The sequence below is a fragment of the Schistocerca americana genome, chromosome X, assembly GCF_021461395.2.
Source record: "Schistocerca americana isolate TAMUIC-IGC-003095 chromosome X, iqSchAmer2.1, whole genome shotgun sequence".
NCBI classification, from domain to species: Eukaryota; Metazoa; Arthropoda; class Insecta; order Orthoptera; family Acrididae; genus Schistocerca; species Schistocerca americana.
The window spans coordinates 885,789,736-885,811,067 of NC_060130.1; the positions used below are offsets into that span (position 1 = coordinate 885,789,736).

Consider the following 21,332-nt stretch of genomic DNA (forward strand, 5'->3'; position numbering starts at 1 on the left):
CGGTGAAGGTATGTTCTGGATCTTCTCTATCTCTTCTATCAACCCTATCTGGTACGGATCCCACACTGGTGAGCAATATTCTGTAACCTACTTCCTTTGTTTTCGGATCTTATGGCCCTTCTGTGCAGTTTAAAAATTGTGTCCATGTTTTGTGTCTTTGATCCCCAGAAAAGAATACCATAGGCAAGAATTCATATAATGTAATTGAATAGAAATCACTACTAGAAAAGATGTAGGAACAGTACACCACCATAAGACACTTACTGTTATGAGGTAATGATAGAACCTTAAGAATGTAATGTACTGATATTCTTTCTTTGTCAGTTCACTCCGTGTTAACTGACAATCAATATTCATCCCTAAAAACTTTGTTTGTTACACAATCTGTGTATTTATCATCTATGTTTGATGCAACAGACTTCTTTTCCTTCTTTATGCTGAAGTGCATATTGCTTTTCTTTATGTTCAATGTTAATTTGTTATGTATTGATCAATCATAAACATTCTTGAGGATATCATTTGCTTTCACTAATAGCAGTTCTGCTGTTTTAACAGTGGCTGTGATATTTTTGCCATCATCAAAGAAAACTTTTTTTTTCATGTCTTTACACTGTCTGAATTAACTGACTCATTTATTATGTTTGTTAATGGAGCTTGTATGCTGTCCTTGCATGCATTAAGAACAGCGACTGGAACCTCATCTATGCATGCTGACTTCTTATTTTTGATTTCTGCATTGTCTTTGTGACTTCATGATCTGTTGTGGGGAAACATCATCATTGTGTACATCTTTGTGGATGCTGCAAGTGTTTTCGAAAGATTTTGCAGCAACTTATCTGCGGTAGCAGAGAAATATTCATCTACAGAATTTGTGAATTTCTGAGGATTTTCTGTTTACCCCCATCTTTGGTTTGTATGTTGTTATACTTCTGCCTGCCTTCTCAAGTTTCATCTTTTATGACATCCCATCAACTTTGCTTTTATTTTCTCCATTATATATATTATTTTATCATTGAATAATTTTTATACAGCAAGTAGTACCTTCCTGTACCTTTTTTAAAACCTGTGATAGTAATCTAGAAACTGTGGATTAGTGTACTGCTATTGTAAAGAACTGAGAAATTTAAGTGCATGGAAGAACTTTCTAATACCTGCCATTATCCATCTGTTTTCCTTTAGCTGCTACTGTTGATGTGGCTACTTTTGGAAATATCTTCTCAAAAACTAATTTAAACGATTTGCAGAAGTTAGAGAACTTAGCATCTGCATTGTTTTACATATACACTTCATTGCAGGTTTGATTTGGTAATGTCCTAGAGAAAGTATGTAAGCCTACTTTATGTTTTATGAGAATAATGAATGAATGGGGTTTTTAGCACATACATATTGTTACAATATTTGCCAATCAGGTTTATGGCAAACATGTTTTTAGACAGTTTACACACTAAGGAATATATGTATATGCATGTCCCACTTGAAGTTGTCCTGGATTGTGATGTGTTCATTTTTCCTTTTTACCATGTCATTTCCCATGGATAATTTCATAGCAATTTCTGTTAGTTCTCTGGTGTTAAATTCGATTGCTTCAGTCGTTGAAGCTCTTGCTTTTAGGTGGCTTTCATTGAAATGGTTGATTATTTCATTAGTAACACTGTTGTATGGCACCTCCAGACTGTCAGAGGCTTTATGTTTGCACACAGTTGATATAACATCTGCATACGGTATCGCTTTAGAGCTAGGATAACTGTACTTTATATCATTAACATAAATCAAGAAAAAAGATGCCACAACATGGAACCATGAGGCACTCCATATTTGATATTAGTAATTCTGGATTTGAATGACCCACTGTTTGTTTTAAACAACACACATTGTTTCCTGTTGCTCATATATGATTCTATCAACTCGTAGCCAGTTCCTCTAATACCCAGATCCAACAGCTTGTCAAATAATACGGCAGTGATGACACAATTAAAAGTTTTTTCAAGATCAAGGAAGACTCCAGTAACATACTCCTTGTTCTCTACAGCAATTATTATTTCATCTGTTAACTGTACTGCAGCTACTGAAGTTGACTTTTTTTTTCGTAAAGCCATTCTGATTTTCAGATATTGGGTTGTGTTGATGGTGCAACATCTTTAGTCTAGTATAAATAACTTTCTCATTTACCATAATGATGCAGATAAGATTGAGTTGGGTCTATCTTTTTTTGTAAATAATGGTCCATCTTTTTTGCACAGTATATGAATTCCTTAGGAAAATTTTTTGTCAGCAATATGTATCGTTTTGCATTCCAAAAAAAGAGCATATGTCCACAGTAGTATTGATTATTATACAAAAACTTTTCATGATCTATTGGTCAGGGAATTTGAGCTATCGATAGTACTTCACTGGATTTATATTTATAACAGTCATCACGGACAAAATATGTATGAGAAACAGGCGGTCAGTAAGGGAGCTGGGAGGATTAAAGAAAGATTGTTGTAATATGGTAGATCATGGGAAATATGGGTCACCCTAATGCTGTCATACTTGCTGTCTATGCACCAGTTTAATGTGCTGATTAGCAACCCATCATAGCTTGTCGATTTTGAATCTTTCAGTGACCTGCACTACGTATTTTATCTCCTTGCTGTTAGTTGTGGCCAAGTATATGCTTTGTTTAACTGGAATGCCCATATATCTATACTGGAGATTGTTGAAGTGATCATTGATGTATTTTCCAACATAAGAAAAGAACTTGTTAAAAACATTTGCAATCTGATATTGACATTTGATCAACTTTGTAGTCAATGGTAAGATAACAAGCTAATTTGCCCTTACAATCCGTAAAGCTGTTTATAACTTTCTAAATGGCTATGCCAGTGTTACTCAAGTTTCTTAACATTGTGGCTATGCATTTACTCTTAGTTTCTAATAGTAGATCTTTGAAATAATCATAATAGTTCAGTTCTATCTGTAGTTTGTGATTATTGCTATCCTTTAGCATTGCACATTGGAAAAGTCAGTTTTTCTCTTGCTGTTTCTGCTTCATGATTTATCTTGTTTTGTATTTTTTTTTTTGCAGTCATTTACTAGTAAGGTGTATTCTGAGCATGAGACATTGAAGCAGTAATAAAAGTGATGCAAATTCACTGAAAGTAATGCAGTTATTTTCATACCATTGTATGCCTTTTAGCATACTGTTGAGATTTTCAACATTGTTATCAAGGTTGATTCTTTTTCTTACATCAGTTTTTCTTTTTGTTGCTGACACGATTTTCAGCTTTCATCAGTACCTGAACAACTGAGTGGTCAGAAACAGCAAGCTTCAGAACAGATGGGTTATATGCAAATTTTGTACGAATGCTCTTGTAGAATGTAAATACTTATGGATTAATGAAGACCACTCACCAAAAGTCGGTGGTGTCGGGTGACATGGGGAGAGGGAGAGGGAGGCGGGAGGCAGGGTGAGGCATTGGGGATGGGTGGCTAGCAGCTTCGAGGGAGGCAGCCAGTTTGCTGGCTAGGAATTTGGATGCAAGGGGTGGCAGATATATAGACTGGCACATCTGTAGCGACCAGTGGGAAGTAGCTTATGCAGAAGGCAATGGAGATGTGATTAGGAGGGGGTGACAGACATTGGAAGGGGAAACTGTTGGGTGGAGAGTGCAGGGGCAGTGAGTTACCTGAGATTGAGGCCAGAACGATTACAGGAGGGGAGGATGTGTTGTAAAGGTAACTCTGATCTGCCTATGATGAACTTTTTTCTTGTCAAAAGCTGGCAGTGGCCATTCAGCCTGGTGGACAGCTGGTTGGTAATTGTATCAGTATAAAAAACTGTGCAATGTTTGCAGCAGAGGTGGTATATGATAATGCTGCTTTCACAGATGGCTTGACCTTTGGTGGTGTAGGATAAGCCTGTGACAGGACTAGATTAGAAGGTGCGGGGTGGGTGCATTGGGTAAGTCTTCCACTTTGGTCTGCCGTAGGAATATGACCCAAAGTGCTGGGAGTGGTAGTGGCATAGGGATGAATTAGGATGTTGTGTAGATTCGATGGGCTATGGTACACCACTTGAGGAGGGGTGAGAAGGATCTTGGATGTCCATCATTTCAGGGAGGAGGTACATATCAGGGCAGGATTGTATGTAAAGTGAGACATGCTAACTTTAACATTGTCAATGTGTGATTTCCTGCTGTTTACCTCTCTAGTGGTCTTATATATTATGGAAGTTAAGTTAAGCTGACTTAGTATTAGCATTAGTTTATTGTGCAACAAGGAGTCCTACCCCATCACCACTCTTCTCTGTTTTGCTGAAGGCAGAGCAGAAGATCTTGGAGAGTGGCTGACAAACACTAATTAGCTCATTTGTATACCAGTGTTCACTTACAACTAAAACATCAGGGTCATCAGTCCCTGCTGCAATGGTATCCAAGTCATTGTGCTTGTTGTTAAGACTTTGGAAGTTTTGTTGAATTAATTTGAATCTACATTTGGAGTGCTGAACACTGGTTGGAGGTGTCGCTCTATCAATTTGTCCAGCTTACCTTTTAGGTCTGCCTGTTCCCCATTCTGATGAGTACTGCATGCATTTTGTTTCTGAACATCATTTATGGTGTTAGTGGCTGTTATATACTCATTGCCACTTTAGTCTTGTACCGTAGGAATCAAGGGAGAGGATGTTGTTTGATGACCGGTATCTTCTTTCTACAAGACAGCTGCACACACATATTAACAGGGTTCTTTATTTAAGTAAACAGGTAGCTGCCTGCTACTTAACTTTAACAGCATCTATGTGTTGTGGTACAAGCTCTTCAGTATTAGTCCACGTTAGCCTCCCTGCTGGTGAAGTAATAGTCCCGCTGTGCGCTGAATGACAGACGCCAAACTGGAGTGCAGGTTGGTGTGTCAGTGACTGAGCTATTAACTCAGTGACTGTGCTAGTGACTGAGACATGAGCTAGTAACTGAGACTGAGCCCTTCAGTCTGGGGCCGCAATTTAAATACTTGTGGTCAAAAGGGCGTTGGCAATGTGTTGCTTGTGAATCTGTCTTTGGCGTCTTCCCTGATAGGTGTGCTTGATCCAGCACATACTATCGATCTTCTTGCTACATCTTTACCGACCAGTGTGCTGGTGACAGCTTACTCCAGCACAGTGGCAACAAGGTTATTCATTGTATCTTTAGAGCTTTTTTTGCAGTAGATGTGACTGTGGTGTTTTAGCTTGCTGCAGAGTGGTTTGCCTTGGGTTTCATACATTTGTTATCAATATCAAGTGTACTGCACTCACTTGCATTATCTATATGATTTACACTGTTTTTGACCTTGGGTACCAAGTTTTGGTTAGTTAAGAGACTGAGATTTATCAGATGTAAAACTGTTACTGGGAATGATTTGTTTTTAGTAATTGAATGGTATTATGGAACCACTTACAAGGGGAGGCCGCCAATTGTGAAATTCAGATTCGATTCATACTGCGCGTAATAAAAGCTCATGGCCAGAGGTGTAATGTGGCAAAGCACCAAGATGCACTTCTTAGCCGTTGTAGAGAAAATCGACAGTTAAAAGAAACCGTTGCGGTGAAATACTCCCTACGATCAATAATTTTCTGCAGCGTCGTGGCTCAGCGGTAAGCGCTTGGGTTTGTAATCCGAAGGTCGCAGGATCGAATCTCGCGCCATGCAACCGTTTTTTTTTTTTTTTTTTTTGCATATAATAAGATGTAGAAAGTCGTTTGTCGTGGAAAAACTGGCGACTTCGAACTTCATTATGTTTTCCGCAAACAAAGTTGTATTTCACAAATGCTATTAATTATGTTCATAATGTTATCCACGTATAGTTAACGGAAGACGTAGAAACGATATTCCGGAACGAATATGTATAGCGTAAGTCAAACGTTCGAATTAGAATAGAGACACCACGAACACAAATTTGCTGTGGCAGGTATGAAATATAAACTCCGTTACTTGCTCGTTACACTTGAACGACAGATGTTGAATGGGCCGAAACGAGCCGCCGCATAACAGCGTAGTTGCGTGCTAACTTCGAAAGAAGGTAGATGCGGTCCCTAGCGCAACTTATAACATCGTCGAAAATCAGTGCGGACGGGAGAGCTTTGGTACACCCTGTTTAAAAAAAAAGGGAAAAATGGAGGCGGTACAATTGGAGAGTGATCCGCCTTCACCAACATGCATAAGCAATTCAATTACAAAAAACTAATAATAAAAAAAAGTTGCATGGCGCGAGATTCGATCCGGCGACCTTCGGATTATGAACCTGAGCGCTTTCCGCTGTGCCACGACGCTGTAGAAAATCATTAATCGTAGAGAGCATTTCACCGCAACGGTTTCTTTTAACTGTCGATTTTCTCTACAACGACTGAGAAGTGCATCTTGGTGCTTTGCCACATTACACCTCTGGCCATGAGCTTTTATTATGCGCAGTATGAATCGAATCTGAATTTCACAATTGGCGGCCTCCCCTTGTTAGTACTTTTTCATTCTTCATGGTTCCTAATATGAAATTATAGATTTCTCTTCTGCCATCAGTGTTTAAGTAAAATCCATTTTCTTTTGTTACATCCTCTGTAAAATTCACTTTTCTTTTTTACTACTGCAATATTTGGAAATTCTGAATACAGTTTATAGATCTCAATTATACTACTTCTTTGTTTGTGCATTACCAGTTTGGAAGGTCATGTCCAGTTGGCACACCAGCTAAAAACACTTACGTGGACAATTCAGTCTGACAGTAATCATCAGAAAGATCAAGATCTCTTATAAATACTTCACAGATTTCCCTATCAGTATCTTTAAGCATGTGGTACAATAGTGATGCTGAAATTTTTAATACCCTAGTGGCAATATTTATCATTTTTGCCATGCCAAAAGTGCTCAAAATTTTGAGGAAGTTATTACCAATTTCACTCTCAGCTTCTGTGTTAATATTGTCTCCACATATTATTATATTAGTTTTTGGGGGCTGAGACTATTTCCAGGACTTCAGTTATTTTGTTCCAAAAAGTGTCGGTATTACCAATAGGTGAGCAGTACATGCAACAGTGTGTGCCAGTGGGTGCCAATTCAGGATATTTATTTACACTAATTGTGATCAGGTATTCACTAGCTTTCAAATGTCATCTCTCATATAAATACATGATACCCCACTCTTTAAGGTAGTTCTACAGTAGCACCTTGAATATTTGTATGATGATAGTATAACCCTACCACTACTATTGTAATTTAGTATACTTTTACCTAAATAACAGAAAACCCTGTATCTATGTTGCCACATATAACCCTCTTACTAAATTTAATTTAGTTTTCAAATAGAGTACACTATGGGAGGATAGCCCTGTTAATAGGAAAAGCTAATCAGTAGAGTTACCCTTTCTACAGGATTTGACCGTGTGTTGTGTCTAATGGATAAGTAAATCAGACTATTCAATTCTTTTCCTAAGATCTTACCCAGCAGTTAGAAAGAAAAGCAGTGTGAATAGTATTATATTGAAGCTAGGACAATTCAGTTCCAAGTTGATTTAGTGGTTTAAAATATGTACTAACAGTCGCCAGCCTATCCAGGCACTGAAATAGTGAAGTATTAGAAAATCAGAAGTATGAATTCTGCCTACTTTTTTGCTACTGTTTAAGTTGCTTCTTCAAATAAATATTACCCCACGTAAACAATATTGGTGTAGATACTGGAATTATTTGACTACTACACCCTTATACATTACATTTTTAAAAGAGAAAAAGATAACTTCAAGGAAGCTAAAAATTTTTTGGCCAGGGGGTATCTATAGAAAAGCGCTTTCTATAACCAACCAACTTAAATACTAAAATACTTGGATACTAAAGCACACACTTTTTATACTGAACATTTCACTTTGAGAAAACCTCTTTCTTACTGGAATTTATTTTCAAAAGCTATTACTTTCACTGTTTACACAAAAACAATTTAAATGATGCCTCTTTATATTAACTGATATGAAACTTCCTGGCAGATTAAAACTGTGTGCCGGACCGAGACTCAAACTCGGGACCTTTGCCTTTCGCGGGCAAGTGCTCTACCAACTGAGCTACCCAAGCACGACTCACGCCCCATCCTCACAGCGCACACTCTGCTGCAGAGTGAAAATCTCATTCTGAGAACATCCCCCAGGCTGTGACTAAGCCATGTCTCTGCAATATCCTTTCTTTCAGGAGTGCTAGTTCTGCAAGGTTCGCAAAAGAGCTTCTGTAAAGTTTGGAAGGTAGGAGATGAGGTACTGGCAGAAGTAAAGCTGTGAGGACGGGGCGTGAGTTGTGCTTGGGTAGCTCAGTTGGTAGTGCACTTGCCCGCGAAAGACAAAGGTCCCGAATTCAAGTCTTGGTCCGGCACACAGTTTTAATCTGCCAGGAAGTTTCAGATAGCACCTACTCGTTTCAGATCTATTGTAAAAATTTTCTGTGTGTAGATTTATGTCATATCACTGTACTGTTTTTCTTGAATTCCAAGTGAAAGGCACTTCTCAATTTTAATAACACTATATCTTTGCAAGGCCTCATAATTAATAAACAAGTATGTTTGCCGTAATTAGGAAACTTTTAAATTATAACCCTCAAAACTTGGGGCATCCATACATGCCCCAGCAAAGGAGTCTTTTGGTGCTGGCAGAGCTTATGTGTATATGCACAGTATGTGTCTTAGCAGTTACCTTAAAATCTTATATTTATTGTTAACTTACAGTCTGCCACAAGCCAAAATGACATTAAAAAAAAAAAAGTTTCTGTGCTCTGGCTTCTTTTAGTGAGAGAAGATATACACAATCCAGTCACACTAATTTGACCATTGCAGAGTGGTAGTTGATCAGAGGAGGCAAGGGAGGCCAGACTTCTTACTTTTCTGTGGTGGTGGTGGTGGTAGTAGTAGTAATAGTAGTAGTTGTTGTTGTTGCTGTTGCTGAGAAGGGAGTGGGGGGTACAAACTGTCTTAGCCGTGGTGCCACCCCCCTAGGTTTCTCTTACGTTAGTTGTACTGTGTACAGTGAATATGTGAAAATGGATGAAGCCCAACCTTGTACATGTACTGATGTAATGCTTTCGAGCGAGGACATCATTACTTCCTTTCAGGGGCTTTCATTTTCAACTAGATGTGAAACTGAACCACATGAAATTTTGAAGAAAGGACGTCCAATACAGCAATGCACTTTCTCAGAAAGCGGACGTAGATAAAAACGCATGCATTCCAAAGTTCAGGGCATGAGCAAGTGGTTACGATCCAGCCCTAGAAAATAAAAATCATTCTGCTGGCCCTGTTTGCTCTTATGCGGGAAAAAACTGTATATTCTGCTGAGGTTTTCAACAATCTGAAGAACCTGGCTGGAGGTTTAGCTAGACATGCTTCTTCTAAAATAATCTAAGTAGTTTTTTTTTCGTATAAAGAACTGTCCAAACAGGTGTTTAGTCTTTCAGAACTACTTAATGAACATCACACAGTGATGAAAATTGGACACAATAATGAAGTGAAAACTAACAGACACATCGTGAAAATTCTAATTGACGTCACGTGTCTTTTGTGCAGGCAGGTGCTAGCTTTCAGAGAATACAATGATGATGAGGAGGAGTTAGAAGACTCCCTGAATCCTGCAAATTTCAGAGCTATTTTTGAACTTGGGCTAAACAGAAATGAAGATTTGAAAGTACACTGGAAGAAAACGGGCTATTTCCGGTGATTTTAAAAAACTATACAGAACAGACTAATTGAATATATAAATCAAGAGATTTGTGAACATATACATTCAAGTTTGGATAAAACATCGTTTTATGCCTGCATTGTGAACAAAGTAACAAATGTTTCAGACAAATCACAACGCTCTGTTGTTGTGAGGCTAGTGGACTCCAACAGCGACATTAAAAAACATTTTCATGATTTTAGTGAAGCTAGAACGGAGGCTGCTTTATTCCCTGTGCTCAGTGGTGTGTCTCAGAATTACAATACGAAAAACAAACTGTTGGCCATATAAACAGATGTACTTTGAGGTATTGGATTATATTGTAACACAGCTGGAAATAAGATCTTCACTTTGTGAAACTGCTCTTCCTTAATTAGGCAATAGTACTCAGTTCACATTTACAGTCAGCATTTCCCTGTATAATCAGACGGACATGGAAAACTGTGCAGCCATTGTCGTACCATGGAAACAGAGTAATCTATCTGATGCCCAAAAAGGCGTGATAATTGGCTTTTGGTCCAAGGATGGAAGCATTTCTGAAATGGCTAAGTCTGTAAACTGTTAGAATGTCGCCATGGTTAAAGTATACTGCGGATGGCAAAATGGCACTATCCAAACCCACCTCCACGGCAACTGTGGTGCACCACGGCCGATAGATGTCAGGGACAAATGACGGCTGCGGAGAAGTATATGGACAAATAGAAATGCAAATGTTGAGCAACTGATCACCCAGGTGAACCAAGTGGCTACCAACAGTGTCATCTCAGCGACTGTCCTGTTGGTTCATATAGACCTCTGCAGTAGGCACCTGTTTCATGCACACATGCTGACTGCGAACTGACTGCCCAGATGAACAGTGCCTCCTCAGCGACAGTTAATGTTCTTTATATGGGTCTCAGCAGCAGATACCTGCTTCATGCACCCATGTTGAATGCTATTCATCATCAATGGAGGCTAGAATTTGCATGCCAGTACTGCTACTGGATGTCCCACGAGCAGCGATGGGTGGCCATTTCAGATGAACCATGTTTTATTCTGCATTAGACAGCTGTTGGTGTGTATGGTGTGAAATGTCTGAAAGCAAACAGCCTGCAACAGTTGTCGGAAGGGTCCAGGCCGGGGGAGGATGTTTTATGGCCTGGGGAATGATTTTGTGGCATTCTCTGGGTGATTTTGTCATTTTGGAAGGCAAAGTGTATCAACACAAATACGCATCTATCCTTGGGGACCGTGTCCACCCTTACATGAAGTTTGGTTTCCCTCAGCACAGTGACGTGTACTGCAGGACAATGCAACACATCGCACAGATGCAGCATATGTGCTCGGTTCGAAGAAGGTACGAGTTGACCGTACTCCCATAGCCACCAGCTCCCTGGATTTAAACCCAGTCAAGAATCTTTGTGACCACCTCGATTGGGCTGTTCACGCTACAGATACGCGACCGAGAAACATTGTGGAATTAACCACAGCACTGGAGTTAGCGTGGCTCTGCATCCCAGTCAGTACCTTCCACAATTTCATTGACTCTCTTCCTGCACAATGTCACATTAGCGTGACCGGAAAGTATAGTGCACTGTGGTTTATGTGGGCGTATGTTTGTTCTTTTTTAAAATTTGAGCTTTGTCATCTAAGAAAGTAACAATCCCTCTGTCTTTCTTAACTAATGAACAGTCACAGCAGATATTATGTATGACCATGTTGCAGTTTTGTGCACTTTGGTTGGAAAATACATAATCTAAATCAGCTTCTTTAAATCCAGATATATTGCTGATCATATATGTTTTTCCACAAATACCACTTAGAGAATTAATACTGGAAGCCCTACACCTGGCTCTAACTTCAGACTTTCACCCCCTTCCCTTTTTAATAAATTAAACTTAGTACACTTACGCAATCAAATAGCAAAAAATTATATCTCAGGAAATATCCATTGTCTTGATCATCAACAAACTTTACTGTACCTTAACTTTACAACATATTCCAGAATATTTCCATTATCAGGTTTGTGGTACAAAGTAAAGTTTGTTGGCAATAAGTTAAATGATTTATTTAGTGCTCCAGATAAATTGATCACATACTTCTTACCTGACTTTATCACAAGTGACCAAGAAATTCCAATTAAATTTAATATCTTGTAAATTTAGACACTCATGTACAGCATTCACATGTGTATGTAAGGTTTGTGATGTCTGAAATTTTTTTTCTGAACAAAGACATTCTTTTTTCTTGCAGGAAGTGGTGTACAGATGTTTCTTCAGTGCTTCAAACATGTTATGTAAAATTGCACTAATGCTATTAATTTTCACTGGAAAATGTGCAGCAGAGCATTTGCTACACATGTCGGTTGAAGAAGTAACAGCTCACAATTACACATACTACAGTCTTTCTTATGAAGGATACATCAGACTTTATCTGTACTCCCTGTGAGTATACAATTTTTAGAAAAAAGTTAGTTGTAACACTAGTCCATAGCAAATCTGAAGCTACTAATAGTTAGACTAATTTGTTTCAAGGGAGAGTTTTAGATGAAATTTTTGCATTTTGAATATATTTCAGAAGTGGCGATGCTGATCTGTATGTATCACAGTATGTTTCAAAGCCAACATATGATCCAGGACTGAACTGTGCTCAGTCAACAACATGTGGGGTGGATGTCGTAGATATTCCAAGAAGGTTTGTATTTAATGTAATTTCTAAGACACTTCTTTGAAGATGTCTTTTCATTTATTAGTATTATAATTATTGTTGCTGTTGTTGTCAAATGCAAGTTAACTATAACCTGATGTGTAAAGCATCACATCACTTGCTCTTAACAGTCCTGGGTGTGACATCACTTTCTAACCTTTTTGTCAGTAACTTTTTAATCAGTCATCATATTATTTGAGAGAAAAGAATTGAGAAATTTTAATTTGGATAAGGTTGTTTTGTGTAGTCATAAAAGGTGCTTGTTTTTTCCATAAAAAAAATAGTGTGACAAAACTGACCTGGATATCATAGTTACATCCTTGGTTGAAATGAGTATGGGATGGTGTTTGCTCAAAGATTTGCAGAATGCCATATTTTGAATGAAATTAACACACATTTTATTCCTTTCAAAGTTTGTTCATAAAGTACAGTGAGCAGTTTATAAATTACAAACAAATTATCAGTGCAAATACCCCGATTAGAGCCCACAATACACAGTAACTATCCAATGGTGAAGTTAATTGTTCTCTCATGGCACCGTAAAGCACGGTTCACATTTACATGAAATCAACTCAGTTTGTGTTGTCCTGCAGTAATTTGTTAGAGTACCATACACTGTAGCAGTTCAATTAAGTCAGTCCCTAATGACCAACGCAATGTCCAAGGATACCTCAGTTCGATGTCAACATTCCACACTTAAATTATATTTAAAATGTCCATTAATTTAATTTATAGGGTTCACTCAAAAATGATTAAACATTAGAATTCTTGAGTTTTGCATTGACCCGTGCTCATATTTTCATGTACAGAGCATCCATAATTGTGACACGAGTCAACACTGAGAGTGCACCTGACTTAGATGATGTTTGTTTATTTTCAAACTGCGAACTGGCAATTTGGATGAGATCCAAATACATTAGATGGCTGGAAGAACAAACTGTTATTTTTAAAGCTACGTAGTGCTTTAAAATTGGCTAGGTTGGATTTTAGTGTTTTTGTAAACTACAAGTACTAATGTGATTTTGTTTGTTGGTTAGACATTTAGAAAATATGTGGTCGCTATTGTCCATACACTATGTTTTTAGGAATGAGTGCTGTTTCGCCAATCATGGTAAATTATTTGATATTATTAATTAGTGAATTAATTAACTAATGCTGTAAGTCATTCTATGCAGAAAATTTAAGGCAACAAAAGTATGTTGTCAAAGTTCAGAAACTAGTAGTGCTTCTTACAAAATCTGTGCTGGAAAATGAGTCTACCTGTGATCTTTGATATTAATTATTGCAGAGGATAACTGTTTTTAAGTAATTTAAAATTCTTAACAGGGAAACTAAAATGCTTAACTTTCAGATGGTGTAGATCGCCCTTCCCAAATATAAATTTATCTTGTAGGTTTTTGCCTCTATTGAACTGTAGTGCTAACTTTAAGTAATTGTAACTTTTAATTAACAGAGCATGAATGAGAACTAATTACACAAATGAAATCAGAATACTTGAAATTGGAATCTGAGTAACAAATTTAAATGAAAATAGGTCAATACAGCATTTTGAGATTTTAAAGTAAGTATTACTTGTCAGCAAGTAATATAAAAATTGGCAAAAAAATTGATTATTTATGAGATTAGAAAACTATAACAGATGCTAAGAATCCACCTGCTACGTCACAAACCGAACACGTCACATACATTTCATATTATGGTGTTTCAGTTTATGATTATGAATTATGAACGTAGTTTCTGTAGCAAAATTTTAAGTTATCATGACTCTGAAATACTTGATAAATTAAATTTGTGACAGTTTATTTTTTTATGTTTTACAACAAATATTCAACACATTTAGTGAATCTTTATGCTAGTGCTGTTGACAGCACATGCAATATATGATGTTTGTCACTACATACTTTCAAAGGATTCTGAATAATTTTCACATACTTGTTCTTGCACTGAGCCAATTGGAATGCATTTGTATTCAAATTGTTCATAATGTCAAAGGTCTTGCAAACACTGACATATTTCATTGTCTTAAAGATTAGTTTCCTTGTTGGTTTACAACTGGCAAGGTTTTAGGCTTTCAGGTAAGAAAATCCATCTACATAAAAAGTACACTAGTGTTTTTTTTTTTTTAAATGTACTGTTGTAAATTTTTGTTTTGAGTTGTTCTTTCAAGGTGATCAGGTGATTAAAAAATTTTAGGACACTAGTAAAAAAATGGTACATGCAGTGTACCTTATGGTGCTTTTGAGAGGAGTGGGTTTTGGCTGGCAGGTGGTGGAGTGATAGAAGTTTTTGAACATAACAGGAAAATGAACACCGACTTATGCAAGGATGTGGTGTCTAGATATGAACAGATGGAGGAGGAGAAATTTTATCTCTGAAACTTCAATGAGTGTGGTATTTTCAATTCAAATAGGTCTGAAGCTGATCATAAAAGTTGTGTTATTTATTAGCAGTAAAATGATTTGTGTACATTTTTACATGCCAAATTAGGAATATATCTCTTCGTTTAAGTAGACATGAGAAGGGTGTGATGTTTTCCCAATAGATGTAGTTGGCTGAAATAAAATCAATCACCTATGTTCAGTGTAATTTTCTGTTTGATCATAGTAGGTCTTTCTCATCTTGTGAAGGTATCCTATGCTGGATGAAAACCAGAGAAAGAAACAGAAACTACAGACTGCACAGAATAGCAGTGAATGTTTGTAGAAATCCACACATGTAACAAGATGATAGCTTAATATTCAGAAAATCACAGTTTGTGCTATCATATATAAAATTGTGTAAAGGATAGTCATAAAGTTTTAATCACCACATTGAAAAATAGAGTTGCACAATAAATTATTTGTTTGTTTGATGGTACATGTCTGCAATGCTGGTACGGGTCGAAGTCCCCACGCCACAGTACTGTAGCAGTCTCTTCCCTCAGTAAAATATGAAGTGGGTCCTTTTTAATTAAGATGGCAAATCCTACCCAAATTCAGATGTTAGTCTCTTGCAAACAATTTGGTGATGCACCTGTTACCATCACACCCCATAAGAACCTCAACTTGGTACAGGGATTGATTTTTCACTGGGACCTAATGCCACAAGCAGACGAATAACTATGCAAACTCTTGGAGGAGCAAGCGATCCACTTCGTATATCGTGTACAGGCCTGCTGGACAACAGGGCGTGTGTGCGATTTGCGAGAGCCCCCACGTGCAGCAGTGCATCTGCAGAGGGCACCTCAGAATTTTGTGTGTGTGTGTGTGTGTGTGTGTGTGTGTGTGTGTGTGTGTGTGTGAGAGAGAAGAGAGAGAGAGAGAGAGAATCACCATCAGAGCCCGCCATGGGCCCCAGTCTATTTAAAGCTGTCAGAAGCTTCTTGGCTGAACTGTTTATCGCCCATGTTTCACATCCATACAAGGCTTCACTCGAGACATATATGTTCAGAAAAGACTTTCTAACACTTAAATTTGTATTTGATGTTAATATGAGGGTTGGAACTTTAATAGTGGCAACTATTTATTCACAACCGATACGAAAGAGTTACATGTTTGCACTTGTCCTTCAAAGTAGTCACCTGCGTTGTGTAGAACGCGTTGCCAGTGATGTGGAAGGTGTAGTATGCCATTAACAGAGCCTGTTCTGTTAATGTTGCGAATGAAGTGGTCTAAAGTTAATGGTGATTCTCGTGAACAACTGTGATGGTGTTATCCTAATGCATTACGTTCTTCCACGGCAGACCGTCAATGCACAGTATTACTTTTTGTTTTTGGAGCACTACCTGCGACCAGCTTTGCTAAAGAAGCAGCGGCACTTTCTGCGCAACCCACGCATCATTTTTCACGACAATGTGCGGGTGCATACAGTGCAAGCTGTGGCTGCTCTGTTTGGTCGATGGGACTGGGAAGTACTGTACCGTCCACCATACTCCCTGGACTTAAGTACTTGTGACTTTGATTTGATTCTGAAGATGAAGGAATCACTTCGTAGCATTCGCTTCAGACCTGTTCCAGAGATTCGACAGGCAGTAGACCACTCCGTCACCATCAGCAGGACAGGCTCTGCTAACGGTATACTATGCCTTCCACATCGCTGGCAATGGGTTCTACACAACGCTGGTGACTACTTTGAAGGACAGTAACAGGTGCAAACACGTAACTCTTTTGTATCGATTGAGAATAAATAGTTGCCACTATTTAAGTTCCAACCCTCGTAAATTTGTCTTCTTCAGAAATACTTCCTTGCCATTGGCAGTCTACATTTCATATCCTCTACTTTGGTAATCATCAGCTATTTTACTGTCAAAATGATATAACTCATCTACTACTTTTAGTGTCTCATTTCCTCTTCTAATTTCCTCAGTGTCACCTGATTTTAATTCTACTACATTCCATTACTGTTCTTTTTCTTTTGTTGATGTTTATCTTATATTCACATTTGTAGACCCTGTCCATTCCATGCTCATCCAAGTCCTGTCTCTGACAGAATTACAATGTCATCGGCAGACATCAAAGTTTTTATTTCTTCTCTCCGAACTTTAATTCCTACTCCATATTGTTCTTTGGTTTTCTTTACTGCTTGCTCAATATACAAATTGTATAACATGGGGGGTAGGTTACAACTCTGTCTCACTCCCTTCTCAACCACTGCTTCCATTTAATGCCCTTCGACTGTTGCAACTACTGTGTGATTTCTTTACTAGTTGTATGTAACCTTTGGCTCCTGTATTTTAAGCCTGCTGCTTTCAGATTATCAAAGAGTGTATTCCAGTAGACATTGTGAAAAGCTTTCTCCAAATCTACTAAATCTGTAAACATAGGTTTGCCTTTCCTTAACCTGTCTTGTAAGATAAGTCGTATGCATAGTATTGCCTTACGTGTTCCTACATTTCTCCAGAATCCAAACTAATCTTCCCTGAGGTGGGCTTCTAACAGTTTTTCCATTCTTCTGTAGATGATTCGTGTTAGTATTTTACAACCATGGCTTATGAAACTGATAGTTTGGTAGTATTCACACCTGCCAGCACTTGCTTTCTTTGGAATTGGAATTATTACATTCTTCTTGAAGAAGTCTCATACAACTTGTACACCAAGTGAAATAGTTTTGTTATGGTTGGTTGTCCCAAGTATATCAAGAATTCTGAAGAAATGTCGTCTACTCCACGGGCATTATTTCGACTTAGGTCTTTCAGTGCTCTATCAAATGCTGCTCACAGTATTATATCTCCCATCTCATCATCTACATCCTTTTGCCTGTCTGTAATATTGGCTTCAAGTCGATTTCACTTGTATAGACCCTCTAAATACTCCTTCCGCCTTTCAGTTTTCCTTTCTTTGCTTAGGACTGGTTTTCCATGTGAGCTCTTGATATTCCTGCTGCTGCTTTTCTTTTCTCCAAAAATTTCTTTAATTATCCTGTAGGCTGTATCTGCCTTTCTCCTGGATATATATACCCTTATATATCCTTACATTTTTCCTCTAGCCAGTTTCTACTGTGCTGTTTCTTTTTGCCCATTTGATCCTCTGCTGCCTTCACTATTTCATCTCTCAAAGCTATCCATTTGTCTTTTACTGCATTCCTCTGTCTGGCTTCAGTCAACAGTTGCACAATGCTCCCTCCAGAAAACTCAACATCATCTGGTTCTTTCAACTTATCCAGGTCTCATCTCCTTTATTTTCCATCTTTTTGCAATTTCTTCAGTTTTAATTTACATTTCATAACCAATAAATTGAGGCCAGTGTCCACATCCGTCCCTGGAAACGCCTTACAATTGAAAATCTGGTTTTGAAATCTATGTTTTACCGTTTTTTAATCAGTCTGAAACCTTTCTGTTTCTCCACGTCTCTTTCATGTATACAACCTTCTTTCATGATTCTTAAACCAAGTATTAGTAATGATTAAATTGTGCTTTGTGCAAAATTCTGCCAAGTGGCTTCCTCTTTCATTCCTTTCCTCCAGTCCATATTCACCTACTATTTTTCCTTCTCTTCCTTTTCCTACTACCGAAATCCCATCCTCCTCCATCACAATCAAATTTTCCTCTTCCTTAACTATCTGAATAATTTCTTCTATCTCATCATACTTTTTCAGTCTCTTTGGCATCTGCAAAGCTGGGTGACAAATAAACTTGTACTACTGTGATGAGTTGTGGCTTCATGTCTGTCTTGGCTATGATAATGCATTAACTGTGCTGCTCATAGTAGTTAACCTGCATTTCTTGTTTCTTATTCATTATTAGACATACTACTGCATTGCCCCTATCTGATATTTTATTTATAACTCTATACTTCCCTGACCAGGAATCCTGTTCAGCCTGCCTTCAAATCTCACTAATCTCAACCATCTCTAACTTCAATCTATCCATTTCCATTTTTGAATTTAATAGCCCACCTACTCGATTAAGAGCTCTTTCCATGCTCTGACCCATACAGAAAGTAAGTTTTATTTTTCCTGATGATCACATACTCCGGAGTAATCCCCACCCAGAAATCCCAATACCTTCGGAATATTTTATGCAAGATGTTGTCATCATCATCATCTAACCATTCAGTAGAGCTGCATACCCTCAGGGAAAATAACAGCTGTAGTTTCTCCTTGTTTCCAGTAATTTGCAGTACCAGCACAGCAAGGCCATGTTGGTTGACACTACAAGGCCAGATCTGTTAATGATCCAGACTGTTACCCCTGCAACTGCTGAAAAGGCCGTGCCCTTTTTCAGGAACCACACATTTGTTTGGCCTCTCAACAGCTACCCCTCCATGAAATGTATTCACAGTTATGAATATGAAAAAGCTGCACCTGTATAATGGAATGATGACATTGAAAATTTGTGCTGGTCTGGGACTCAAACCTAGATTTCCCTCTTGTCATGAGCGGTCTCCTTAACCGCACCTGTATCCGTGCACACTTCACGGTCAGATCCATACTTCCATATGCCATCGTCCATTTGTACACTCATACATTCATTATGTATATTCTCATACATAGGAGACATTTTTTAATTGAAAGTTGCCTGCCCGGTGTTGGTGGATAAATACAAACATACGCGTACTGCAATATTGCATTTATTCACCTATACTGGGCAAGTCACTTCCAGTTTAAAAAATGTATCCTCTGTATGGGAATATACATAATGAATGCATGAGTGAAGGTTGTAAACACATGAACAATGACATATGGAAGTTTGGGTCTGGCTGTGAAGCATGCTCCGATAGCCGAAGTGATAAGGTGACAACTCTCGACAAGTGGAAAATCCAGTTTCGTGTCCCCGTCTGGCACAAATTTTCAATGTCGTCATTCCGTTACATAGCTGTAGGTTGTCCATATTCACAACTGTGAATACATTGTGTGTGTGTCTCATAACAGCAGTAGTCACTGCAGTGACTGTTCCTTGCACTGCAATATCATAGGTACCTCTCCATTGTGGTTACATCTATGATATGGCTATCTGTATTGTTGAGGCACACAAACCATCCCACCACAGTGAGATCTGTGATTCATGAGGGATCATTTATTTACACTGTGAAAAGTAATGGGCGTATAACACTCCCTTGGGGTACACCCAAAGTCACTTTTACACCTGAAGACTTCTCTCCATTGAAAATAACATGCTGTGTTCTGTTTGCCAGAAACTCTTCAATCCAGTCACACAGTTAGTCCGATATTCTATAGACTCATATTTTGTTCATTACGGGCAGTGCAGAACTGTGCTGAATGCTTTATGGAAGTCAAGGAACGTGGCATCTATGTAGGCATGAATATCTACCACCTTCTGCATCTTGGGACCAACAGAGTGAGCTGGTTTTCATGCGGCATTGTTTTTGCAGCCCATGTTGACTCCTTTCGAGGAGGTTTTTGGTCTCCAGAAATGTCACAATCTTTGAACATAAAATATTTTCCAAAATTCTAAAACACACACATTAGAGAAGCAGGCCAATAGCTTTGTGCATCTGTTTCATGATCCTTCTTGAAAACAGAAATGACTATTACTTTTTTTTCAATCAACAGGAACACTTCACTCCTCCAGGCACCTACCATACTCTGCTGCTAGAGGAGGGGCAAGTTCTTTCACATACTCTTTGTAGAATCATACCTGGTATCCCCTGAGGTAAAGTAACCTTATCTCTGTTGTGCAATTTCTATTACTTTATTATCCCATGGTCATTTATTTCAATATAAGTAATTTTGTTGTGTGATGATTTAGAGGAGGAACTACAGTGCAATCTTCTTCTGTGAAACAGTTTTGGAAAAAAAGTATTTAGTATTCAGCCATTTCTGTGACATCTTCTGTTGCAGTGCAATTGTGGTCACAAGGTCGTTGTCAGATGGCTTTGGTCCATTTACTGACTTAGCATAAGACAAAAACTTCTTAGGATCTTCTGTCAAGTCGGTAGACAGAATTTTACTTTTGACTTTGTTAAATGCTCAGTGTCATGGTTGTCTCAAGACATTGCAACAGCTATTTGGGATCATTGAAGGGCCCTGTTACAAACTCTGATCTACATCCAGTCTTACCATAAAATCATAAAAAAGTTGTTGCACAGAAATGCTCCCATTCCAGCTCTGTAGCTGTCTAACTCAGGTTAATAGTTTAATAACTGGACTGGTGGCTCATGCCAGTACACCAAGCAAGCTGAAACTAGCATGACTTACTAACAGTGGATGACGCTACACTCCACCTACTAGGAAATGAAACAATCAGCAGCACCTACCAGGTCCACATATGCACATCTGAGAACCACTTTATGAATTGTGACAGCACTAAAGAAAGGGGGAAGGCAGAGTGAAAGCTCGTTCCATTGCTCCACAGAACAACAGGAATGTTTGCATCAGTCCATGTGATATCACACATTTTCCCCCCCTCTAATGCATGACCATGGAAAATGCCAGCACTTTACAATGACATATTCTGGCCGTGTATCTAAGCTGGAATCCAATTCCGATGTAATAGATAAACAGGATGTCTGAGGAT

General features: G+C 38.3%; 1 protein-coding gene across 2 annotated transcripts in view; it reads left to right on the forward strand.

Moving 5' to 3' along the window:
- The window catches only part of LOC124555359 (UPF0669 protein C6orf120 homolog), a 57,251-nt gene that overhangs the window by 16,000 nt on the left and 19,919 nt on the right, over window positions 1-21,332 (forward strand). For both annotated transcript variants that reach the window (XM_047129242.1, XM_047129243.1), the window contains 2 exons: window positions 11,927-12,117; window positions 12,251-12,367. In XM_047129242.1, the coding sequence (XP_046985198.1) occupies window positions 11,927-12,117; window positions 12,251-12,367 (308 nt within the window). The remainder of the gene's footprint in view (window positions 1-11,926; window positions 12,118-12,250; window positions 12,368-21,332) is intronic.